Source organism: Hemicordylus capensis, chromosome 8 (assembly GCF_027244095.1).
Source record: "Hemicordylus capensis ecotype Gifberg chromosome 8, rHemCap1.1.pri, whole genome shotgun sequence".
Classification (NCBI taxonomy): Eukaryota; Metazoa; Chordata; class Lepidosauria; order Squamata; family Cordylidae; genus Hemicordylus; species Hemicordylus capensis.
Window position 1 is genome coordinate 6,264,786 of NC_069664.1, and position 27,166 is coordinate 6,291,951.

General features: G+C 48.6%; 1 protein-coding gene across 12 annotated transcripts in view; it reads right to left on the reverse strand.

Moving 5' to 3' along the window:
* SLC25A37 (solute carrier family 25 member 37) overlaps positions 1-27,166 on the reverse strand; it is a 69,040-nt gene that overhangs the window by 16,718 nt on the left and 25,156 nt on the right. For all 12 annotated transcript variants that reach the window (XM_053269455.1, XM_053269452.1, XM_053269450.1 and 9 more), the window contains 2 exons: positions 23,303-23,433; positions 22,720-22,983 (listed from right to left, as the gene is read on the reverse strand). In XM_053269455.1, coding sequence (XP_053125430.1) covers positions 22,720-22,962 — 243 coding nt within the window. In that variant the 5' untranslated portion in view covers positions 22,963-22,983; positions 23,303-23,433. The remainder of the gene's footprint in view (positions 1-22,719; positions 22,984-23,302; positions 23,434-27,166) is intronic.

Below are 27,166 nucleotides of genomic sequence, written 5' to 3' on the forward strand. Positions count from 1 at the left end.
AAACTAGTGTCTAAATTGGAGAGTTGAAAAATATATTAAAGTCAGAACTGAAACCACATTTGCAATGGTTCAATTAGCGCCCTGCTGCTTTGCAGCTGAATGCCAGATGCTTCTGTTTAGACTGGAAGTGGCTTCCTAGAAGCGTCAACAGCCAAAATAACTTTGTAATACAAAAGGTGTTTATATACATATTAGGTTTATTGGGAGAGGTTCAGCACAGGACACTCGATGCCTCCAACGTGGGTCCAGATCCCTCCCAAGCAGCTGTGCCTTTAAGTCCAATCCAGCAAAGCTATTTAACAGCAACCAAATATCCTTACACCTGTCTACTTAAAACTCAACAATCCACATTGCATAAGCAACGCATATCTGACTTGGGCTATCTATGGAAGCTGGCTTCAGCAAACCTGTCTCTGCAGAGCTGACGCTCTCAGTTAGCCCAGTAAATCACAATTAATGCCTACATGCAACCTACACAGTAACTGTGAAAATTAGATGATAGTCACTTTTGCACTGGGTTTTTGCTCCCGCCAGAAGGTTTGCAAAGGAAAGCAATTTTTCATGTCTCAGGACTGAACAAGCTATTGCTCAGTTGTAAAAGTTGTAAAACTTAAAAAAAAAAATGCTCACAAATGGGTGGCTATGTAGAAGTTCTGAAGCCGGTGTCCACACAGCTCCCTGCACAGGGAAAGAGACATGCTGCCTTCACATCTGGAGTATCCAAGTACACACATCTTCCCATGCGGAGAGAGCTCAGCTCTAGACTTCAAAAACAAGTGCAGGAAGGAATCTAGGGATCGCTTGCACCTTCACGCCAGATTGGCTTCTTTAGAATGTCCAGAGAGAAGAGCATTAGCACCACACAGAAACCTTATATACTGCAAGCAGCCTTGCCTTGGCAAGATTCACACTCAAGACATTCTTCTTGGGGACATAAGAACATAGGAAGCTACCTACTACCGAGTCAGACCCTTGGTCCATCTAGCTCGGCACTGTCTACTCTGACTGGCAGAGGCTCGCCAAGATTTCATGCAGGAATCTCTCTCAGCCCTATCTGGAGATGCTGCCGGGGATTGAACCTGGCCTAGGACCTCCAGCATGCAAGCCAGGTTCTTTACCTGAGCTACGAGACCCAAAATGGGGCTCTCTAGTACTGGATTGGTCGCTGCTTTCCCTGTTTTAATTTCTTAAGTAAATGCCCTTGTTTGCAAAACATGGTCATTCCAGACAACAAGCAAAACCTCACTTTAATAATCTCTGACATTTACATCTCCATCAACAAGCAACGCCTCACTTGAGTCCTCTCCTTCCTGCTCCGATGCTTACCAATGAGATGTGCCTCTGTCCTGCGTCTTTCAACGCACCTATGGAAGCAGCCCAGCAGGCAAGACTGTCTCTATCACCCCAGCAGAGAAGCCACGCCTGCCCAATTTCTCCCTGCAGCCAACTATTAAAAGCCCAAAGGCGACAATCCGGAGGGGAGGTGGGGGGGAGAGATGACTATCCCAGGTTTCTAGTTGGCTAGATTTAAAAAAAAAAATGTATCCAAGGGTCAGCTTTCAAAAACCTGACGCACAGTTCTAAAATATTTTGACACCCAAAAATATGAGAAGGTGCCCCACCCTGGATTCAAGTCAATTTCTGATTCAAGCAGGAGCCCTATTCAGACACTATACTGGATGAGTGTACAGATGTCTGTACACAAGTACATGGTTTTGTGTGAATGACCGTACCGGAGTACTGATGTACCTGCAGTGCGTTCCAAAGTTCCAGGACAGCTCTGGAATAGAGCCAATGCAACTGAACACAGAGTGACTCAATGACAGTTTCCCCTGTAACTGGGATTCCCAGATATTGTTGGCTACCACTTGCATCTAGGGATGTGCACGAATTGGTTCAGAGGCCCTTTTACGGACCTCCGAACCGGTTCGACGGTCCGGCCGGTTTGAAGGTGGGCAGGTAGCTTTAAGGACTGGGAAGGGTGCTCCCCCCCGCCCCGTGTTTTCCCTGCTGGAGCTGCCATTGAAATTGACAATACTCGGTGTTAGTCAATTATTAAATTGGCTGTGGGGTAAACACATTTCTGAAGAGCAAGGCATACTTCATGAGATGGTGCACACACCCGTCAGAGCAGGCATCATGATTCGTGCCCAGGGGAGATAAAAGACATACTGCCTCTTAAAACGGTGTTTGCCGCTTGAAGCTTTTAACTATCTGTATCACCCAATCAGAAGCTGTGTTCTCTGTAACAGGGATTCCCCGATGTGGACTACAACTCCCATAATCCACAGCCAAAAGCCATTGCCACTGGGGATGCTGGGAGTTGTAGTCAACAACTTCGGGAAATCCCTGTTACAGGGAACATGGATCAGAAGGGACCTTCATTTAGCACAACCTACAGCGCTCGCTGACACAAGAAGAAGAGACAACAGCAAGTAGCTTAGGTGGACTTAAAAGGGGGTTAAGGCAAGATCATGGAGGAAGAATCGTGGCTAGCAGTCACAACGGAACCTCCAGGTTTAGGAGCAGTGTACCACGGAATACCACTAATTTGGGAACATCATCAGGAGAGGGCTCTCGACTTCATACCCTGCTCGTGGGCTTCATGGAGATATCTAGTTGGCTAGGTGGGAAATGACATGTCCCGAGATATTGCTGGACTACAATACCCATCAGCCAAAGGCTGTTGGGGGGGGTGATGGGTATTGTAGTCCAACAACATCTAACTTAACCCCTAAATGGCTTGGGCCCAGGGTATTTAAGGGACTGCCGCCTCCTATATGGGAACCACCACTTATTGGGGTAACCTTGGGGATCTGCTGCCCTACAGTTGCTGCTAGCGGTGCACATGCGCACACGTTGCCTTGATACTGCCGCCCAGAACAAAACTCATTCCGCACACAGATGGGGCAGGGGGGGGTGATGTGTGAGAACACAGGTTGCAGCCCTCCTTGGAAGGGGACTCCAGTGCAAACACACACCCTTCCCACATCACGACTAAGAACCGTACAGAATGGAAGCGCAGCGGATTTAAGAAGTAAGTGAACGGAGGCTCCTTGCCAGCCAAAGGGGCAGAAAGCTCTCGGCTTGCATCAGGACCATGACGAGTCTTGACAAAAGGCCCAGTAAAGAACAACATGGTAAGAAGTGCGGGAGCAGCGCCTGGCTCCAGAAAGACAAGAGCGCTTCTGTCACAGGCAGGGAGCTAACAAAGCATCTTTCAGAGACTGCAGTTATGACTGAAGGGCCAGGGGGCAGAGGGAGAGAAGGGAAAGAAAACACAAGTCGGAATTCAAGAACCTTCTTCACAGCAGAAGAAAGAGGCTCCCATAAAAGTTAGGAACATAGGAGGCTGCCCTCCACTGAGTCAGACCATTGGTCCATCTGACTCAGGATTATCTACCCAGGCTGGCAGCGGCTTCTCCAGGGTTGCAGGCAGGAGTCTCTCTCGGCCCTATCTTGGAGAGAGTGTTCCCTCTAACAGGGATTCCCAGATGTTGTTGACTAAGAGGTAAAGTGCACCGTCGAGTCGGTATCGACTCCTGGCGCCCACAGAGCCCTGTGGTTGTTTTTGGTAGAATACAGGAGGGGTTTGCCATTGCTATCTCCCGCGCAGTATGAGATGATGCCTTTCAGCATCTTCCTATATTGCTGCTGCCCAATATAGGTGTTTCCCATAGTCTGGGAAACAGGCCAGCGGGAATTCAAACCCACAACCTCTGGCTTGCTAGTCAAGTCATTTCCCCGCTGCGCCATTAGTTGGGTACAACTCCCAGAATCACCAAGCAAAAGCCATCGCAGCTGGGCATGCTGGGAGTTGTAGTCAGCAACCTCTGGGAATCCCTGTTAGAGGGAACACTGCTGGGCGATCTAAAATTTACTACTATAGACACAATGCTATACAACATCGTGCCCCATATCTGCCTGGCTGAGATTCAAAAATATTGTACAGATGGTGGGGGGTGGCCTTAAAACAGGCAAACTAGGTCCTCCACAATACGTTGTGATGATGGGAGTTGTAGGATGGATGGGATGGTATAGATAGATGGGAGGTGTAGCTCAAAGCACAAATGACCAGGCTCAAACTATCATACTTTGGACACATTATGCAAAGACCCAGCTCCCTTGAGAAGCCCATAATGCTGGGGAAAGTTGAAGGAAAGAGAAGAAGGTCTCTCACCACTGAGAGACCTTCAAGGCCAAGTTGAAGACAGATCATCCTGGAGAAAATCTATCTATGTGGTCGCTAGGAGTCGTCACCAACTTGACGGCACTTAATCAATCAATTAATCAATGAATGATGGGAGTTGTAGTTCAGCAACAGCCGGAGGGCCAAGTTTGCCCAGTCCTGCCTTAGAAAGGAAGGCACAATCACAACAGTTAGGTATTGAGCAACTTGCAGTAAACTCTGCTAGAGGCTAGGAGGTACAGAAAGCAGTGGTTGGCATTGGCAATAGAGAGAGAAATTTGTCTCTCACAACCAGAACCAGAGGCCATTGCATGAAACGGACAGCCAGGAAATTACAGAAGGGAGCACTTTTTCACACCGCACATAATTAATCTGTGGAATTCTCTGCCATGAGATGTGGTGGTGGTGGCCACTAGCTCGGATGGCTTTAAGAGGGGTTTGGATAACTTCACGGAAGAGAGGTCTATCAACGGCTACTAGTCGGAGGGCTATAGGCCACCTCCAGAGGCAGCAAGATGCCTCCGAATACCAGCTGCAGGAGAGTAACAGCAGGAGAGAGGGCATGCCCTCAGCTCCTGCCTGTGGGCTTCCCAGAGGCATCTGGTGGACCACTGTGTGAAACAGGATGCTGGACTTGATAGGCTTGGGCCTGATCCGGCAGGGCTGTTCTTGTGTTCTTAAGGCTGCATGCAGGAGCCCTGTCTTGGGAGGGATGCCAGGGAGGGAACTTGGAACCTCAGATGCTCTTCCCAGAGCAGCCCCATCCCCCTAAGGGGAATGTCTTCTAGTGCTCACATGTAGTCTCCCATTCAAATGCAACCAGGGCAGACCCTGCTTAGCAAAGGGGACAATGCACGCTTACTACCACCGGACCCCCTCTCCTACTGTAAAGGCTTCAGGACGGCTGGCTGGAGAGAAGGAGAAGCCAATGGAAAAACAAGGCGGCAGAGGCCTGCAGCTGGGGTTGTCTTTGGCAGTGCCTAGCATCCTAACCTCCACTTTCGCTTTGAAAGCAAGCACCGGGAGAACTGCCTAGTCAGTAGATGCAACCTCCCTTAGCCAATCTGCGGACTAGATTTTATCAGCAGGGAAACAAAACTGTGTGCAGTAGGGGAGAGGATGGGGGGGGGGGAGATCAGGAAAGCATCTGGGCCAACAGTTGCAAGCTTCCCTGCTATTATGCAAGTTACCAGCTGTCCCATTTTAGGAAGCACCCTTTCTTTCTAGCTCATTTCCCCACAAAATGAAAACTGAAAGTTGGCACTGGGTGCTGCTTCTCTTCAGAATTCTAACACAATTTCCACCCCTCTCTTTGCCATCTCCTTCACTTCTTTAAAGTTCGGATTTCAAGCTCCTTGAGGCAGGAACCTGGCCTTAGCGCTACTTCACTGAGTGTCACTGCAGAGGTGCACCTAGGTGATTTTGGAGCCTGGACCCCTAAAGGCATTTGGAGGTCCTCCCACCACTGGAGCTGCCCCCCCCACCAGTTAAGCATCACCCCCCACCCCAACACACCGTGGCACACGCAGTATTTTTAACACATGGGTTTTTGAGGGCATAAATAGCAACCGAACTCACAAGAATATAAGACTATAAAACAGGTATATTTATGCATTAGCGGAAACATTTCAACATGCAACTTAACACTTTCCCCACTCTCTCTTTGTCTCTAAAGCACCCGGTGCAGGTTACAATGGCACTCAGCCGCCCGACACAGTGTGGGCACACGGTGTGGCACTGTGACCAACCACCCAGGACAGACTAAGGAGGATTTGGGGGGCCCCAGGGTGTGTGGAGGGCCTGGACTTTGGCCTTGAGGTCCAGGGCTAAGAGCACCTCTGGTGTCACTATTTTAAAAAAAAGAAAAGAAAAGATGCAGAATTCAAACTCTCTCCTGCTCTTCACAGAAGGTCTTAGAAAAGGGAGAGGAGAACTGGTCTTGTGGTAGCAAGCATGACTTGCCCCCTTAGCTAAGCAGGGTCCACCCTGGTTGCATTTGAATGGGAGACTAGAAGTGTGAGCACTGTAAGATCTTCCCCTTAGTAGGGGATGGAGCTGCTCTGGGAAGAGGAGAAGGTTCCAAGTTCCCTCCCTGGCAGCATCTCCAAGATAGGGCTGAGAGAGATTCCTGCCTGCAACCTTGGAGAAGCCGCTGCCAGTCTGTGAAGACAATACTGAGCTAGATAGACCAATGCCCTGACTCAGTATATGGCAGCTTCCTATGTTCCTAAACGCACTGTGTAAAAAGGTGCAGTTATCCCACGCCAACCACAGTTTTCCCAATCGTGGATTGGAGTTTCTGCGACTGGGAAATTGTGGCAGGTCTCGCCAGCCGCAACCCAAGTATCTGCAGTTTGGGGAGATTTCTTGGTAATTGGGAGGGTCACGATTTTTGGGGATTCGGGGTGATATCTGGGGGTTCCCCCCACTCCTCTTGCTAACTATTGCTGATTTAAAGGGATTCTAGGGTTTTTTTTGGCAATTTTTGTTTGTTTGTTTGGGTTTCCCCCCCCTGGTCTTTTCGTGACCGCAGTTCCCCTAACCCTATTTCCAAAGTATTTCAATTGCTCGCCAACCACAAATTCACCAACCGCGAGGTTTTCCCGGAACGGAAACCTTGGGGTTGGCAAGGGATGATGTACATCACCAAGTTTGAGAACTCAAGGGTTCTCAAACTAAACTTGACTCCCCAAATGGACTGGTGGGCCACTGTGTGAAACAGGATGCTGGACTAGATGGGCCTCCTTGGGCCTGATCCAGCAGGGCTGTTCTTCCGTTCTTATGACTTGGACTACAACTCCCATCATTCCACTGAAGGCTGGGGATGATGGGAGCTGTACTTCCACAACAGCTGGGGGACCGACCTCTGCTTAACTGTTATGCCAAGGACTCTTATGATCTATTTATTATTTCCAAAATGGCCATAATTTGGGACTCTTATGAAAAAGAGCACCTGTGGGCAAGTGGGAGGTACTGGCAGATATGTCAGTGTTCAAAAACTCTAAAGAAATAGAATATAGGAGGGCCAAAAAACCCCGCAAACTGCCCTATGTCAGTCCCTGGGCCGGATTCTTTGTGGGCGTCACCTGGGGCACGCTCCTCAAGGGCCTCCTCCAGATGGGAGGCAGGGTGGAACCCGACAGGAATCTAGAGACAACACACCTATCGGCCAACTGGAGCCCACGTGCTTGGTTTTTCCAATTTCAATAGCACGTGGTGGCGGAAGCAGATTAGGGCTGTAAATGGGGGGGGGGCTTTAACCCTTTGCCTCCTGTGGCCCTGTTAGTTGCCCCAGGAGAACAGCTCCCATTGGCAGCAACATGAGCTGGTCTCCTGGGACAAGTGGCGGCAGCAGGCAGAAGTGGAGAAAGCCAGATGGAAACGGGGTGGTGAAGGGTTAAAACCCTGATCTGGAGGTGGGGGCCGTGGGGGGAGAACAGGCAACTTGCGTCTGAAAAACCAAGCATGCAACTCCCAGTGACATAATAGGGGTGCGTAATTCCTCCGGCCCCCTGCTCTGAAGAATTAAACTGTGTGCTGCAGGTGGAGAGAAAGAAGAGAGAAGGGAAAAGGAAAGAGCCCAGCATTACTTGCTCGTCTGACCCGGAAGAAAGTTTCCTCCCAACTCCTTTGGCCATTGTGCTTAGGGATGACGACGTCTGGGGTCCCAAGGTTGGAAACCTTCATTAGGGGGGTGTTGGGGATGTGCATGGAACAACACAGGAACATGGGGAGTTAGTTGCCTTGTACAGAGTCAGACCATTGGTCCAGCTTCAGTCAGCTTCATTGGTCCAGCTACACTGACTGGCAGCAGCTCTCCAAGTTACAAGCAGAGATCGCCCCCAACTCTACCTGGGGATGCCAGGGATCGAACCTGATACTTTTTGCCTGCAGAACAAATGCTCAGCCCCCTAAGGGGAATATCTTACAACACTCACATGTCATCTCCCATCCAAAATGCCTAACCAAGGTGGAACCTGCTTAGCCAAGGGGACAATTCATGCTCGCTACCATAAGACCTGCTCTCCTCCCATCACTTACTGGAAGAGAACTATACTTGGAATTAGGTGAGAGCAGAATGGGATTTTCTTTATGGGGGGGCGGGATTAAGGTTTGCACAACTTTGGCCTGACAGCTGTTGTTGGACTACAACTCCCATCATCCCCAGTCACAGGTCAATAGTCAGGGGTGATGGGAGTTGTAGTCCAACAGCAGTGAAAGGGCTGCTGGGTGACAAGGTTTGCACATGAGCGACAAGGTTTGATTTTATGGCACGTAAGCCAAATGCATCCTTCCTGACCCAGAACAAGCTACAATCAAAGGTATGTTATTCAGTCTTGTGATCTCTTCCCAAGGCTCACTTGGGATCTTTAAGCATCCCGTCACCCATATATAGCGCTGATTCATTCGTCACATGGTATCAGAATTGCGGCCAGATTTCAGCCCAAAGGGAAACGGCATCGCTATGTCAAAAAGCATGAGCAGGTTCATTCCTGTTCCAGGGGCTGGCTTCATCCCACATTCCGCTCAGCCAATCTGCCAGTTCCAGTCAGTGGAGCTCTAAAATTACATTCTGGACTCCGCATATGTGCAGTTTGCTGCCATTCTGAGGATGCAACTTTTGCCTCTTATTACCCATGTGCAGGAGGACATATGCGTCCATGCCACTCGGGAATCTGTGCAGAAAAACATGTGCTTGTGCACCTCAGCAACTTCTTAAGAGAAACCTAAGAATACACTGAAAAGTATTCACAGGTGCACAGCTTGATGCAGGGCTGGTCTTCTGGTAGCGGGCATGAATTGTCCCCTTTGCTAAACAGGGTATGCCTTGGTTTCCATTTGGATGGGCGAGCCCCTTAGGGGATGGGGACATAGCTCAGGAACATCTGTCCCAGATTCAATCCCTGGCAGCATCTCCAAGTAGAGCAGGGAGAGACCCCTGCCAGTCGGTGCCGACATTACTGAGCTAGATGGACCAATGACTCAGTAGAAGGCAGCCACCTATGGTCCCAATGACATGAAAAACTGAGGAATACGGGAAGCTGCCTTATATCGACACAAACCATTGGTCCATCTAGCAGCTCTCCAAGGTCCGAGACTGAATCTGGGGTCGTCCACATGCTAAGTGGGTGCTCTACCATGGACTTACAGCCTCATCCCCAGAGCAAGGATCAAACGCATCAGCAAATCAAACCAGGTAAAGTTAAAACCTTGACATCTAGGAGAGAAAGTTGGATAAGGAGAACTTCCTAATTCATATGTAATCCCCATTCATGGAGGAAGAATGGGATAGAAATGTAAAAATTAAGATTAAAATTAAGTATGTATCAGCCCCCAGAACAATGGGAGTGGATCGGAGAAGAGCTGGGTTTGTGGTAGCAAGCGTGAATTGTCCCTGTTCCTAAGCAGAGTCTGCCCTGGTTTGAATGGGAGACTACATGTGTGAACACTCTAAGTCTAAGACATTCCCCTTACAGGATGGGGTTGCTCTGGGAAGAGCACCTGCCTGCTTGCATACAGAAGGTTCCAAGTCCCCTCCCTGGCAGCATCTCCAAGACAGGGCTGAGAGAAACTCCTGCCTGCAGCCTTGGAGAAGCCGCTGCCAGTCTGGGTAGACAATACTGAGCTAGATAGACCAAGGGTCTGACTCGGTAGAAAGCAGCTTCCTTTGTTCCTAAGATGCAGGACTGTGGACTTTCAATCTTGTTCCTGCAGCACTGATTACACAACAGAACCGTTTCAATTACAACTGTTGCCCTGGAATGAATGAATGAATGACAGGCATTCTTTCCTGCAGTGACTTTAGCCTTTAAGGTCTTCCTGGGAAAGTGCTGTCTCATTGCCAACGTAAGGCTCTGATGCAACTTTGGACTTTTGCTCTTACAGTTCCAAAGTTATTTTAACTCCTGTCCGGGGCGACGGCAAGGAAGAGAGGCAGCATGCGCCACTTTCTATTGCCTACCATCACTCACGGATGGTAGGAAACATTTGACAACTTGACTTAAGGGGCTGGGACAAATGGAGGGAAATTCTGGCTGGCTTCCCTCACCTGTCTCATCTCCATTTGGACTGCCTCCGTTTGAACCTGGTAAATATGTGAACTCATTTACTGTCTGGAAAAACAACTGCCTCACAAACTTTACCTGCTTTATATTTCTAAAGGAAAATTCCTATCCGGGCAACAATGGATGGATTTACAATGTTCAAACCTTCCTTGGTTTGAATACTTACAACTTTCTAACTATATCTGTTCAAGAAGGAGACGACTCCTGCACAGCTGCTCACTTACTTTCCTTGGGAAAGTAATCTTGGACAGAAACAACCCCTCCACTGGATTGATGTCACGGACATCCGAATTGCCCGCGCTCTCCTAGCTCGACACAGCAGTCCTCAGAGAGGTGCCGGCCGCGTCCGAGCCTCTGCACTCCTCCTCTGCTCCCTCCATGCTGCCGTTGCTTCTGAGGTCGAGGCAGGCTGTCCAGACAAGGGCTATCACAGTGGCTACTAACCATTGTTCCGGGGCTACGTGCCCACCAACGGGAGGGGGCAGTTGCCCTCTTTCCCTTGCTTGTGGGCTTCCCCGAAGAACATGGTTGGCTACCATGTGAAGCAGGATGCTCGAGCGGATGGGCCTGTGGCCTGATCCAGCAGGGATGTTCTAGAAGGCACCCCTCTCTAGAGAAGGCTCTAGAAGGCACCCCTCAATGTATGCAGGCTGCGGGCCAGACCTGAGGGGTCCTCATCTTCGTGCATAAACATATCCAACACTCCCCTGTGGCTGTATATTACAGGCGAAGACCAAGAGATACAGACAAGTCATCTCTCAAGGAAACATGACCACCGTTACCAACCTTCTCACTCAGAAGCCTCCCAACAAGCCCATGAGGAACACCACAGTTCCACATAAAACAGCCTGAAAGTCAAAGTCTATTAGATGTATCCTGGCTCCGTTGGGAACATTTACATTTATATAGTGCTTGAGTGTTCACAGACAACAACACTGTAGAGTAGGAAAGCATTATCCCAATTCTGCAGGTGGGGGGCTCAGAAAGAGCAGCTTGCTCAAAGCCTCCTAATACATTCATACCAGAGACAAGATTCGAACTGGAGACCTCCTCAGAATACCTCCACGTCACTGTTCGGCACCACACCTCCTCTTTAGTCCTTCACCCTTGGCCAAAAGTTGAGGTCAGATGTAGCCTGACCGGGATAAAAACAACCCATCAAAGACTGCTGCAGCTCTCTGGATTCCTCAGCTATGAGGTGGTTTGAATTGTCATGTGGTGTTTTAGGGACCCAGAGCAACACAAATGCAGATTAAGGTGAATAGGCTTCCACCACTGGTTAGCTCATTGCTTTAGGGCATCTATCTATCTATCTATCTATCTATCTATCTATCTATCTATCTATCTATCTATCTATTTTGCAGAGGTAGGAGATGTTTGCATCTATCTATGTGGTCGCTAAAGAGTCAACTGATGGCACTTAATCAATCAAGAGATGTCCTTGCAAGTCACCTTGTAAAGACTAGTTGGATTGCTGGCCACAGTTGGATATTTCCTGTGGTTTCTAAATAGCAAACACAGTTTAGAAAGCCAGTCATGTTCTCCCGGCAGCTGACAAACAGAAGTGCAGAGGAAATAGCCCAACAGCATGCCATGGACATAATGCCAGGGCAGTTTCTTCCATGGGTCACTGGAAGAGTCATCTGAATTTCTCAGATGCACAAATACCAATTCTGATGAGGAACCTGAAGATGGTTATTGTGAACCAGAAAGAGAACCAAAAGTGTGTAGGCTGCTTATCCAGCAAAAGCTATGCCAAATTCAGTAAAATGTGTTTTTGTTACATGTAGTTCACAGCTCATGATTACTGCTGTGTTATATAGCTAATATAATTATGCTAATGTCACACTGCAGTTTACATTTAAAAAGTGTGGGGTCACTCAGACCCCAAACATCATTCTTGTAGGGGTATGGATGTTTTACTGTGGGGTGATATTGCCCCCAATGACCTCTTTGCAACTATACCGTTTTACTGAAAAAGGGCATTCCTCAATAATTCCTGGCTGCCCATTTGTTTCCAGGTTCAATTCAAGGTGCTGGTTTTGACCTTTAAAGTCCTTAACAGTTTGGGCCCTGGATATCTGAGGGAACGCCAGCTCCCAAGGGTTGCTGCCCGCTTGTCATGCATGTGGGACAGGGCCTTCTCGGTTCTTGCCCCCAGACTCTGGAATGCTCTCCTGGTGGCCATCCACTCCTCTGTCTCCATCACAATTTTTAGAAAGCAAGTGAAATCAGGGCTTTTATAGGATTGTTTCTATTGCGGCTGCTTTGTATGTTTTTATGGTTATATTGTGCTTGTTTTATTTTATTTTATTTACTTAAAATATTTCTCTATCAATGTTTATAAATATATATGTATATATTTCTATATAAATATTTATAACTATTGCTAATCTTTTAATCAGATTTAATCTTTTAATCTTTTAATCAAGAGCCCCTGGTGGTGCAGTGGTAAAACTGCCGCCCTGTAACCAGAAGGTTACAAGTTCGATCCTGACCAGGGGCTCAAGGTTGACTCAGCCTTCCGCGGTCGGTAAAATGAGTACCCAGAACTCATGGGGGCAATATGCTAAATCATTGTAAAACCGCTTAGAGAGCTCCGGCTATAGAGCAGTATATAAATGTAAGTGCTATTGCTATTGCTATTTGTATTTATATATTCTGGCTTAATATTTTAATTGTGTAATTGTTATAGTCTTGCTTTAACTTCCGTGTGAACCGCCTTGCGATTGTTTTAATGAAAGGCGGTATAGAGATGTAACAAATAAATAAATAAAAATGATGATGTAATTCTGACACCTGCACGTGGTGGCAGGCTTAATACTGCCCAAGCTCCTCGGAGGAAGAGCGGGATATAAATGTATGAAATTAAATGAATGAATGAATAAGGGTGTTTTCTTTTTATGACTTTTGATCTTAATAACAAAACTGTCATCGTGTATCTTGCTATCAACCAAGGGTTAAGAACACAGTCTGGAAACACTGCCCTACTTAACATAGAAAACTGGTTTCCCATAATGCTTCAGTGCACGATTCAGAAAAAACGGAGCTCACAGATTCGTGCCACCAACTCTCTACCACTTGTTATGTAAAATAAACACACCTGTTTCCAGCGTTTGGGAGAATGCTAGCAAAACTAGGCAAAACAGCTCTGTGTACCCTGAATCCTGTCCAATAGAGCCAAGACTCTAGAAAGACATGCCAAGGCACTTTGGGATGACTAGAGGAGCTAAGCTTGAAGCTATAGGGCAGGCCCTTCCCTCTTTCCCAACAACTGTGAGGCAAATCTTACTGGAAGGCGAGCAGAAAGAGAACAAACGGAAAGACACTTCCCTCCGTTAAGTCAAAACAGAAAAATGTGTGTGTTCCGTAGCAAAGAAACACCACGCCTAACTCTCCCAAACAGCCTAAAATCCAAGCTCATTTAACTCAAGGGGACCATACCGAGCCGGACCATTGGTCCATCTTGCGCAGCGCTGACAGCACGGACTGGCAGCAGCCCTCCAAGGCTCCAGGCACTTTCCCAGGCCTACTGGGAGATGCTGCCAGAGACTGAACCTGGGATCTTCCGCATGCAAGCCGGTGCTCTGTCACTGTGCTACGGCCCCAACCCATAAGGGGAAAATCTTACCGCAGACAATGCTCACATGTAGTCGCCCATTCAGATGGAAACCAAGGCAGACTCGATTTAGCAAAGGGGGGAAATTTATGCTCACCACCTCCGAGGAGGAGAGCTGGTTTTGCAGTAAAGTTGTGCCTTCGAGTTGGTGTCCACTCCTGGTGACCACAGAGCCCTGTGGTGGTCTTTGGGAGAATACAGGAGGGGTTTACCATTGCCATCTCCCTCCCTTTCAGCATCTTCCTATATCGCTGCTGCCCAATATGGTCTGGGAAACATACCAGCAGGGATTTGAACCAGCAACCTCTGGCTTGCTAGTCAAGTCATTTCCCAGTAGCAAGCATGAATTGTCCACTTGCTAAAAAGGGTCCACCCTGGCTTGCATTTGAATGGGAGACGTGTGAGCACTCTAACGGGGTTTCTTAACCTTGGGCCCCCAGATGTTGTTGGACTACAACTCCCATCATCCTCAGCCAAAAAGGCCATGTCTGGGGATGATGGGAGTTGTAGTCCAACAACATCTGGGGGTCCAAGGTTAAGAAACCCTGCTCTAAGATATTCCCCTCAGGGGATGGGGCCATTCTGGGAAGAGTGCTTGCATGCAGAAGGTTCCACGTTCCCTCCCTGGCAGCATCTCCAAGACAGGACCACTGTTCCCTCTAAGGTGTGCGCGCACTCACAAGTTTTTGGATGTCCACTCAGTTCAATTTAGATCCCACTCAGGTTGAATCAGGAAGGCCCCACTCTGAATGCAGGTGCACACACACTGCCTTGATATTGCTGCCCGCAACAAAAACTCATGCTGCACAGAGATGAGGGATCGGTGGGAGAGGTTGGCGCGGAAGCTTAGGAACCCTGCACAGAACTAGGATGAAACCATGTAAGGTCTAATCCAGACACCAAAACAAGAGAAAACCTTGCAGCACCAGAAGAGCCCAAACTAACTAGCAAGCAGCCTTATCACTGCTCCATTTCAATGCAGCCACTCTCAACTTGGGCAAGTCACCAGTGATGGAGAGGAACAGGGCAGCAGAAATCCACTAGTCTCCTAGCCTGCGACGAGTGAAAAATGATGCCCGACGAGTGAAAAGAGTCCTGATGAGCAATGTACCAGCACAGCATGAAGAGCAAAATATTTTGTCTGGCTGATAAACTGAGCCAACATTTCTTAGCCCTGGAGAAGAAGCTGGGAGTCCAACAGATCCTGGAGAAGACAGGGGTTCTCAAACTGGAGTCCCTGGATGTTAATGAATTATTACTGGGAGTGATGGGAACATCCAAGGTCTCAAGTTTGAGAACCAGTGCATTAGGCAGAAATAGAGTGGAAAGGGCTTTGCTTGGCTATATTTTTAAAGTTACAGCAGGGGCAGGCAACCTGAACTACAACTCTCATCATCCCTAGCCACAACAGATCTTCTCCCCAGAGGTGCCATTTCTGAGAAGGTAAGAAACAACAGCAATCCCTTTCTGAGCAGGAGGAGAGGGCTCCCACTGTTTCTTGACCCTTCCATCTCCCATTGCAAACAACAGAAGACCCACTTCTCTCCTAGTATCTCTGCCTGTGTGCCATAAAAGCATTTAAGGGAAGAGAGGGGTTGCAACTATACATGATGGCTGGCTAGACAGCTAAGCCTAAATTTGTGGATCCTTGAACCCACAACAGAACACACCTTTCTGCACACAGCAAAGTGCACATCCTAGGACTCTGCCTAGCCTTCTTGCTGATGTGCAGCCATTCTAGATGCAGTGAGGTCCCCGCAAAGGAGCAGTCAAATACTGAGCCTCCCACCTACAGCTGGAAGCGACTCGATTCTGCTCATCATCATCATCATCATCATCATCATCATCTGCTGGTCATTGTCCAGTCAGTTGACTTTGGAGTGCTTCAACTGTTAGAACTGAATAGAGGAGAGCTGGTCTTGTGGCAGCAAGCATGACTTGTCCCTTTAGCTAAGCAGGGTCTGCCCTGGTTGCATATGAATGGGAGACTTGACGTGTGAGCACTGTAAGATGGAGTTGGTGTGAGCACTTCAGGGGATGGAGCGGCTCTAGGAAGAGCGGAAGGTTCCAAGTTCCCTCCCTGGCAGCATCTTCAAGTTAAGACTAAGAGAGACTCCTGCCTGCAACCTTAGAGGAGCCGCTGCCAGTCTGTGAAGACAATACTGAGCTAGATGGACCCATGGTCTGACTCAGAATATGGCAGCTTCCTATGTTCCTATGAATTATTTCAATGTAATCCTTACTGTTCTGTAAGAAATGATAATCCACATTTTAAGACAGGGCTGAGAGAGATTCCTGCCTACAACCTTGGAGAAGCCGCTGCCAGTCTGTGTAGACAATACTGAGCTGGACGGACCAAGGGTCTGACTCAGTATATGGCAGCTTCCTATGTTCCTAGGAGTATGCCCATACCTGAAAGTTGTATAGCAAGACCTCCTGGTTTTCTACCACTGAGTTATGGCCCCATCCCCCATTAAAAGGTGCAGCAGAAGTAATTTGATTTCAGGAGCACCATGAAGCCTCCTTAGCTTCTTAGACTGTAATCACACAAAAACTGATTTATAGGTAAGGGGCTGAATCACTGGCCATGCACAGACCAACTGAGAGCCATACCACTTGACTCAGAAGAACGCATAACTGTGTGGTAGAAGGTCCCAGGTTCAAATCCTGAGCACCTCCAGTTAAAGGATCCAAGGTAACTTGCTAAGGCCTTTGCAGCCCATCAGGTACGAACACAAGGCCAATAGCCTGAAGGTAAAGGGTAGCTTCAAGAGACAAGCAAGCACATGACAAATGAATTTGTATGACCATTTTCAGAAACAGCTTGTTGTATCATTTTGGAATTGCCACTATAATCTGGAAAGATTGGGCTGCACTGTATTTTCAACACAGAAATGGAACTTGTCTATTTGACGCACTTTTGTTTTGTAGTTCTGTTTCACAACATTCTACCTTTGTATTGTGTACTTAAATTAAAATGACAACAAGAACAAGGCAAGACTCTTGAGGGGGGAACGACAAAAAGAATAGATGATGGATAAAAGGTAAGACCAAGCCCAGAATAGAGAGATGTCCAAACAGAGAAAAGGTTAAAGAAGAGAAGAAGAACACAAAACTCTTGGCACACACTGGCCCCCACCAAATCTGCACTCGTAAATGCATCAAGTTCGGATTTGTAAAGCAACTGAGCTCTCCACATCTCCTTAATGTGTTTTACTCGACTCCAATCTCTTAAGCCTGCTTAATCACCAGGTTGGGGGAATCAAAGGGAGTATTTAAAGATAGTTTCTGTCATTTCAGGAGCCAATCAGCAGTCAGCCTGCCAAGAAAAATACCCATGCCTCAATCAGAGGATAAGCTATTTTCATGGTTGCTGTCCATAAAGGAGTTGGAGTGCAATAACAGAGTCACCATCTCCCCCTAGATCAGGGCTGCTCAACCTTGGCCCTCTTGCAGACGTTGGCCTACAACTCCCATAATCTCTGGCTATTGGCCACTGTGACTGGGGATTATGGGAGTTGTAGTCCCAAAACAGCTGGGAGGGGGCTAAGTTGAGCAGGCCTGTCCTAGATATTATGCACAACACCTTCAACCAGGGGGAGGCAAGCTTGGCTCTCCGGCTGTTGCTGCACTACAACTCCCATCATCCCCAACCAAAGGCCATTGCAGCTGGGGATGCTGGGAGTTGCAGTGAACAACGCCTGGAAATCCCTGTTAGAGGGAACAGTGGATGAGAGTTGTAGTTCAGCAACAGCTGGAGTCAAGGTTGCCTCCCCCTGTCTTGGACAAGCAGGTCTTCCCATGACCAGAAATGTCCATGATGGCATCAGTGCTGTCATCTGACCTCTACACATTCAGATCTACACAAGGGGAAAAACCTCTCCATCTGTTCCTCCACAGTGACAACCACAGATCACAGCCGGCTAGGACAGTCACACCAACATCTGTGGGTCCCTGTTCAGTACCCAGCATGATCTCCCTATTATTTAAGAACTCCTGAACTTCACCGGCCTGGAGACACACAAGGGTGTAAGATTCGCCAGCATGCATGCCTTTAGAGCCATCACAAGCCCAAACTAGCCAAGTCGTTTAATGACAGTTTTAAAAGCTACACTACCCACATCCTGTATATCTGTTCCTTTCCTTCTCCAGTACTCAAGCGATTCTTTGTCTGAAGCGTTTTAATCGATGCTGATCGGGGAGTGAAAGGTTGCACTGCATCTTGCTAATAAGAGATTTTAACTCTACTAGGTGGGGGAAGAGGATACGGCGAAGCACAGAGCCCCACCATAACATTTAGCAGAGGTACAGGAGAGAGGCATTGTTCCCTCTAAGGGGTGTGTGTGTGCACCACTTAAAATGTTCACTAGGTCAATTTTAGAGCCTGCTCAGATTGAATCAGGAAGGCCCCATTCTGAATTCATGTGCACACACGGTGTCTTGATACTCCCACCCAGAACAAAACTCATTCTGCACACAGATAGAAAAAAATTAACAGAGCACACTGGAGAGAGGCGCTATCAGCTTTCAACAATATTTTTTAAAATGTAGATACAGCTCTCAGAATGCCATTGGAGGTTGAAGCAGTGCTTTCCTTAAAGGAAAAGAAAGAGTTTGGTACCCAGACTTAGATCTGCACAGGAGTTTTGCTGCCTGCATTGCTACTTAATTCTAAATTTGGGGGACAAGCTTGCAGTTGCTCATTGGTGAGGGACAAGCAACTTCTTCATGCTCAGCGATATTCTTATTACCTAGTAACCAAGATGATGGTTGTATTGTAGAACTGGAAAAGGTGCAGAAGAGGGCAACCAAGATGATCTAGATGGCCTCTAGAGCACCTTTCTTATGAGGCAAGGCTACAACACCTGGGGCTTTTTAGTTTAGAAAAAAGACGACTGCGGGGAGACATGAGAGAGGTCTATATAAAATCCTACATGGTGTGGAGAAAGTGGATAGAGAGAAATCCTTCTCCCTCTCACATAACACTAGAACCAGGGGTCATCCCATGAAATTGATTGCCAGGAAATTTAGGACTAACAAACGGAGGTACTTTTTCACACAACACATAATCAACTTGTGGAATTCTCTGCCACAAGATGTGGCGACAGCCAACAACCTGGATGGCTTTAAGAGGGGTTTGGACAACTTCATGGAGGAGAGGTCTATCAACGGCAACTAGATGGAGGGCTACAGGCCACCTCCAGCCTCAGAGACAGGATGCCTCTGAATAACAGTTGCAGAGGAGCAACAGCAGGAGGGAGGGCATGCCCTCAACTCCTGCCTATAGACTTCCAGTGGCATCTGGTGGGCCACTGTGTGATAGAGGATGCTGGACTAGATGGGCCTTGGGCCTGATCCAGCAGGGCTGTTATGATCAGAGGCCTGGATTACCTCTTCCTTTCAGGTATATACAAGCACAACCTGTATTTAACCTGTATTTCTTGCATGTTCATCTTATATGCAGAGAGTAAATACGGAAATCACCATCAACATCTAGAGCAGAGGAAGGCAAACTCGGCCCTCCAGCTGTCGTTGAACTACAGCTCCCATCATCCCCAGCAACAATTAATTGAGGCTAGTGATGATGGCAGTCACAGTTCTAGAACAGGCAGATTTGCCCTCTTCTAAAGCAAGGCTGCACTATTTTGGCCCTCCTGCAGAAGTTGGACTACAACTCCCACCATCCATGGCTATCAGGCACTGTGGATGGGGGTGATGGGAGTTGTAGTCCAAAACCAGCTGGAGGGACCAAGTTGTGAAGATCTAGAGGTATTAGATAAATAATGTAAGCAACATAAATAAATAAATAAAATAACCCCTATTTACAATGCTGGCTCCCGACAACCCCCTTAGCAACTCCACGCAACTTGACTTGCCTGCATCCTAGGATTCCTGCCACCCTAATTGAGGCAAATCAGACAGAGACAGTTCAAATATCACTTAATCAGCATTACGGCTTCCCCGCCAATGTTCCTCTCCGCACAGAGAGTGTAATGTGCTAAACCCACTTGGCAAAGGCGTCCAACAGGTTCATTAGCTGGTTGCACAATCTCGGTTAATAACTTGACAACTGAAGAGGCAAACAGGCTCTGCCATGTAGCAAAGGAAGCTGCGGCAAGACGATATGAGGCGGACTCTGCCCTCTTAAGTACCAAGGCTGCATGCTAGTTATGCCATCTGCTCCTTAGCCAGAGAAGTACCACCACATGAATTCCTAGACGTTCTTGTCTACAACTCTCATAACCCCCCAATCAAAGGCCATTGGAGGTGAGGATGCTGGGAGTTGTAGTCAGTCAAAGCAGATGTTGTTGACTACTACTCCCAGAATCTCCAGCTGCAAAGGCCTTTGGTTGAGGATTATGGGAGTTGTAGTCCACATCTGGGAACCCTTGGGAACACTGCTCAGTGGCATACAAGGTTCTCCACCACTGTTCCCAGATGTTGTAGACTACTACTCCCAGAATCCCCATCTGCAATGGCTTTTGATCAGGTGTTATGGGAGTTGTAGTTCAAAGCTTCCGGGAATCCCAGTTAGAGGAACGCTGCCACCCCCACAAGCCACAAACATAGGCACTGTATGTGTGTACTGGTCCCTACACATGTATGTATCTTTGTGCGAATGACTGTACATGCATTCATTTTAAAACTGAACCTGGATGCAGGCCCCTACAAGTACAGATAGGAAATGTCCTACTGTGCACGTGTTGACTGTTAATGCATGAATATATGGACAGATCTGCGTGTGCACATACCCACCAGTGACCTGCACTGTTTTTCAAGTGGGGGCCACCTTCACAGAAAACCTTCCAAATGAGAGCCGCTTGCCACCGTGCTGAATTCCACACCGTGTTGTGCTTGTCTCAATGTTAGGAGGCACTGTTTCCTCTAACAGGGGTATCCAGATGTTGTTGACTACAACTCCCAGCATCCCCAGCTGCAGTGGCCTTTGGCTGTGGATTCTGGGAGTTGTAGTCAACAACATCTGGGAATCCCTGTTAGAGGGAACAGTGCTGGGAGGGCCCTTTAAGAGAGATGGAGTCCTGGAGAGCAGAGCTGGACTTGTGGTAGCAAGCATGACTTGTCCCCTTAGCTAAGCAGGGTCCACCCTGGTTGCATATGAAAGCGAGACTAGAAGTGTGAGCACTGTAAGATATTCCCCTCAGGGGATGGAGCGGTTCTGAGAAGAGCATCTAGGTCCCAAGTTCCCTCCCTGACAGCATCTCCAAGTTAGGGCTGAGAGAGATTCCTGCCTGCAACCTTGGAGAAACCACTGCCAGTCTGTGAAGACAACACTGAGCTAGATAAACCAATGGTCTGACTCAGTAGACAGCTGCTTCCTATGTTCCTCTCAAGAGTTCTGGGAAGGGCTACACTCCCCAGTACTCTGTGCATGCCTCCTGGGATCAAAGGCACACGAGGGCTCAATTTCCTTTAAAGAAGCCCCCCCCAGCACTGAGCAACACACAGCCAAGTGACAGACGATTGTGCAGCCTATTTGGCTTTGGCCGAAGCTTCACACAGGCCAAATAAGCAGTTAGCCAGACAGCCATACTTTGGGTTGACGGGAACTGCCCTTGGTCTCTGGGCCTTGCAATAAAGAACAGTGACATAGACTATACTCAAACTGTACATGCAAATAAAATTTATATATATATAAATACACACACACACACACACACACACACACACACTCTTAGTGGCACTCATGTGCACAGGGGCGTATTAAGGTTGGAGTGGGCCCAGAGACAAGATTTTAAAATGGTTCCCCCACCATTGTAAATTGTGGATGATGCAAGTCATTTAATAGTACTAGAGAAAGACATGCTGTTCTGGTAGCTCCAAGTCTTAAGACTCACATCAATTTTGAAGGATGAATACAACTGAAGGAAGCCTGGGTGGGTGCGCAGCATGTGACTTGCCTCTGGGGGCCCACCCAAGGCAGTGGGCCCCCAGACAACTGTCTCCCCTTGTCCTATTATAGTTACGCCCCTGCATGTGCATTAGATTTCAAATTCAAATATGAACTTATTTCATTTTTTTAATGCATGTGCATAAAAAAAGGTTTTTGCTTCGATTCCTAGCATCTCCAGTTCAAGCTGGGATAGACCCGTTTGAAGCCTTGGAGAACCACAGCTGGCCAGAGCAGGCAATACGGAGCTAGCCAAATGTCAGTAGGGCCAAAGTCCAGGGCCTCCACACCCCCTGGGGGCCACCAAATTGTCTTTCATCTGTCCTGAATGGTGTGCTTTGTGCCCTCAAGAACATGCATGTTAAAACACGGTGCTTAACTTGCAGGGGGGGGGGGCTGCAAGGGTCTTTAGGTCCAGACTCCAAAACTACCTAGGTGCACCTCTGGTGATGGGAGTTGTAGTGCAAGAAGGTCTGTGGCCCCCAAGGGTGGCAACCCTCCGGTTAGGGGCTGGAAAGGGAACAGCAGCTCTCCTCTAGCCTTCAAGTGGTAGATGCGAAGGAAGCAGACTCCCACCCACCCTTTTGGAACGGGGCACCTTTTGGAAGTTAGCAGCATCAACCTTTCTGTGAAGGGCTGCGCCTCCGAGAAGCTGCGAGGGAGCCTGGTTGAGCCTCGCTCTCGCACCCCTGGAGCAATGCAAGAGGAGCATCAGCCACGATCCTGGGCGATCGCTGCGACGGCGCGGGCAAGGAGGAGAAGAGGGGCGGCGCGCGCAAGAGGTCCCTCGCCCATGCGGGTCGGTGGGAGGAGGATCCATGGTGCAGCCAGCCGGGTAAGGGACGGGAAGCCGCCGATGCCTCGGGAGCAGGACAGAAGGCGCAATGGGCCGGCCACCCCCCCCCCCCGCCGCCGCCCCCGCCCCCGCCCCGCTCACCTTGACGGAGTCCACGGGGTACATGACCGTGTGCTCCAGAATGCCAGCCACCGCCCCGGCCGTCATGTGCGTGTGGAGGGAGGCGCTGATCGGCAGGCTCTCGTAATCGTCTCCGGCGCTCTGGCCCTCCATCGGGAGCTGCCCGGGGTGAGCGGCCGCCGGCTGCGCTGCGGAGTTGCTGCCCGACGCCGTTTGCGCCGCCGCCTGGCCGCTCCTGCTCCCGACGCCGCAACTCAGCTCCATGGGCGCAAACGCAGGCAACAGCTGCAGCAGCAGCGGGAAAGGGTGGGGGGGAGAAAGTTCACTTCTTAAAGTAGCCCCCCCCGGCCTGGAGGCCGCGCCCCTCCACGCCGGAGGCGGCCAATGCGCTGCGTAAAGGAGCAAGGCTCTGCCCGCCATTGGCAAGCGCCGCCCCGCCCTGCAAGCCACCCGGCGGTGGTTGGAGGGACGCGGCGGTGACTTGCAGGCCGGCAGGCGAATCCCAGGGAAGGGGGGAGGGAGGGAGGGAGCCGCTCCTGCTGTGCAAATCGCGACGGGGTGGGCGAAGGTGGCACGCGCGGGGGGTGGGGTGCCGGCCCCTCACCTCGGAGGTCTTCGCGCAAGGCGCCCTTCCTGTGTGCCCAGGCGAAAGGCAGACGAGCCCGGCGATATTCCGTTGCTGGGTTGGATTCTGCGCTTGGCTCGCTTTTGAATTCTGCGTCGATCACAGGAGACCTATTCCAAACACACACAAACGCCGGAGCGCACGCTGAAGATGCACGCATGGAAACCGACTGACACAAGAACAGCCCCCGCCACCGGGTCCCTGTGGCAGCTAGAAATCCCAAGCCACAGCAGGGCTTATGTCTTCACCCGTTGTCATCATGCCCTTCCCGCCGCTGTATTGGGAGGCAAATACAGAAAGATCCCAATTGCAGAGAGACTTCTTTGTCCCTGTGACAAGGCAGAGGCAGAAGCCACAGAACATGTACTCCGCTTTTGCCCCCTTTCAGGGGCATAACTACAATAGGGCAAGGGGAGACAGTTGTCTGGGGGCCCACTGCCTTGGCCGCCCCCCCCCCGAGACAAGTCACATGACTGACTCCCCCAGCTGCACACCCGCCCGGGCTTCCTTCAGTTGTATTCATCCTCCAAAACTGATGTGAGTGTTAAGACCTGGAGCTACCAGAACAGCATGTCTTTCTCTAGGACCATTAAATGACTTGCATTCTATTCCGCCTCATTTAAGATTTCTTTACTTCACGAGCTTAGCTTCAGTGAGAGGTGGGCCCATTTTAAAATCTTGTCTCTGGGCCCACTCCAACCTTGCTACGCCCCTGCTCCCTTTACAGAGACATTCGGGCTAAGCTTTTATTTCTGCTACTTCACAAGTATCCTGGCTGCCCAAACCATGCCCAGACCCCGTTGTTGCTCTCAGATGAAGACCCAGCCTTTACACGTAACACTGCCAGGTTCTGCATGGCAGCGTGTAGGGTCCACCCGGTTGTGACTGAAAAGCCTTTCCCTTTGCCAGGCCTTATGTCATATACCCTGTTTCAGCCACCACTTTTTGCATTTCATATATTTCACATTTTATATGTTCACAGTTTTCTAAATGCAGATGTTTAATCTCATAGTTCCCCTCTTTTCTAAGGATAACAGCTTTAGAGTATTATAATATAGCTTTGTACGATGAAAGCAGTGTTCCATCTAAGGCGTGTGTGTGCTCACATTTTTTTGTCCACTCAGTTAATTTTAGATCCCGCTCAGGCTGAATCAGGAAGGTCCCATTCTGAATGCACATGCACACACACTTCTTTGATACTGCCATCCAGAACAAAACCTATTCCACACACAGATGAATTTTTTTTGAGAGAGAACACTGTATTAGAGTAGTAACTTTAAAGTAATATAATTTTATGGTTCCATAATCTGTTTTTATTACAGTCCCTCACCAACTGTGAGGGTTCAATTCCTGGAAAACCTCACAGTTGGCGAATTCACAGTAGACAAGACATTGAAAACAATGGCAAACAGGGTTAGGGGAATTGCAGTCACGGAATGATCGAAAATAAGGTGGAAAATAGGTGGAATCGCCCCGACCACTAGAAATTATCCTCAAAAAACTCCCAGAAACCACCCCCAAACCCCCAGAAATGGCCCCCCAAAATCATTCTTTAAAAACAACAACAACAACAACTCGCCAAGCCACAGATACTCGGGTCACAGTTGGCAAGGGCGGTCACAATTTCCCAGTTGCAGATACTGAAAACCGTGATTGGGGAAAACCCAATTGGCGAGGGATGACGGTATTTTGAATCATGCTCTACATTTCTATCTTATGCTGGTCTTGGACTGTAAAAAAAGATGATTGATTGACTGACATAAGAACGTTGTTCCCTAAAGGTTCCATGACACTGACATCGCACACCAGGTCCTCGGCACCACTCAGGAGGCATCCGTGGACTTAATCCAGCATCCTGTTGGCCCACCAGATGCCTCTGGGAAGCCCACAGGCAAGAGCTGAGGGCATGCCCTCTCTCCTGATGTTGCTCCCTTGCAACTGATATTAAGAAGCATCTTGCCTCGGAGGCTGGAGGTGGCCTATAGCCACCAGCCTAGTAGCCTTCAAGCTGACATCAAGACATTTGATGGAAATGCAAAGAGATATGACTTCTAAGAAACAGCCTCTATCCCATCTGAGCCCTTTGGGGAATTGGGAATCATTTTACTTCCCCCACCCCCGCATTGCAAACCACTTTGAGAAGGCTTGTTGAAAAGCTGAACAAATGAATGATAATTTGGCCCACACAGGGCCTCTGCAACAAGGCACGATCCTGCTTTCAGAGTATTGGAGCCCTTTTGCAGTTACAGTCAAAGCACGCTCCGTGTCCAAACCACACATTATCTTGTGCACAATATTCCTACAAAAGCCACTCCATCACCAGTACTAGAGCAAATACACCACACACAAACGAGGAATTGGAAAAGGCAGCCTAGTTATAGCAGTGCTGCTCCCCCCTTCTAAAAACTTGATGCTACATGTGCAGTGCAGTATAGGTGAGAGAGAAGTATCGGTCACGTGCTGCAGCCTTAGAGATGCACAGCTCTAGAGCAGAACTACCAATGGGAAATAGAAAACAATGTAAAATAAAATGGCACAGGAGTAGCCAGGGAGAGGAGACAGAGTTGTGGTGGTTGTTTCCAATGGCAGTGCTTATCCAGTAAGTGTTTTATGAGAATTGTGCAACTGCTTTCTAAAGGGTGATAACAATGGGGAAAGCATTGCAGGTTCCCAGGTACAAAGTTTGGCCCAACTCCAGTTAGTCATGCACTACTGTAGTTCTGGGGAGGTGTATCTCCTCCTTGTCTGCAGACACAAAGGTTCAAAGGGGACTTGCTGAGTATAACCATGCAGATCCACTTCCCAAGGTGCGTCCACAACACCTATACACACAATCTCGCTTGCGGGACTGCAGCAGGGAGCTCGGAAAGTGAGATATCTCCTCTCAAAATAAGCACAGTCAAAGCCAGGCACATGAGCTGCATGTGAGAATTAACAAAAAGCCTTCCTAATTAACAAAATTAAGAAATTCCAGAGAAACTAGTCCTATTAGTCTGCAGCAACAGATGTAATGGAGAATCTTGTGACAGAAGCCTTGTGTTGTGGGTAGTGCTGTAATAACTTGTTTTCTTAATTTGGGGCATAACAACTGCACATTTATGAGGCCCTTCTTAGGCAAACACAGTAAAGCACATTCAGCTACGGAATACATCTGATGATGGAGGAGAAGACAAAGACATGTGACGGGAACAGCCTTGTGCATGTTCAGGGGTCAAGAAATGTTGGCTCTGTTCACCAGCCAGACAGAAATTGTACTCGTTGAGCTATGTTGGTAGATTACTTATCAGGATTTTTTTTTCACTCACCAGGCATCATATTTCACTTGTCACAGGTAGACTAGTGGATTCCCTGAGCCCTGTGTATGTTTGTTTTTTGCACAAGTAGTGAAATCTGCCCAAGCAGTGACAAATATCTCAAGAAGGATAGCATAGATCTAGAAAAGGTGCAGAAGAGGGCCAACATCTTACTTACAAGGTAAAGCTACAACATATGGGACTTTTTAAGCTTGGAAAAAATGCAGCTAAGAGGAGACATGATAGAGGTTTATAAAATCATGCATGGTGTGGAGAGAGTGGATGGGGAGAAGTTCTTCTCCCTCTCTCACACAACACTAGAACGTGGGGTCAGCTTGGATGGCTTTAAACGGGGCTTAGACAGATTCATGGAGGACAGGTCTATCAATGGCTACTAGTCTGGTGGCTGTGGGCCATCTCCAGCACAATGCCTCTCTCAATACCAGTTGCAGGGGAGCAACAGCAGGAGAGAGGGCATGCACATATCTCTTGCCTGTGGGCTCCCCAGAGGCATCTGATGGGCCACTGTGGGAAACAGGATGCTGGACTA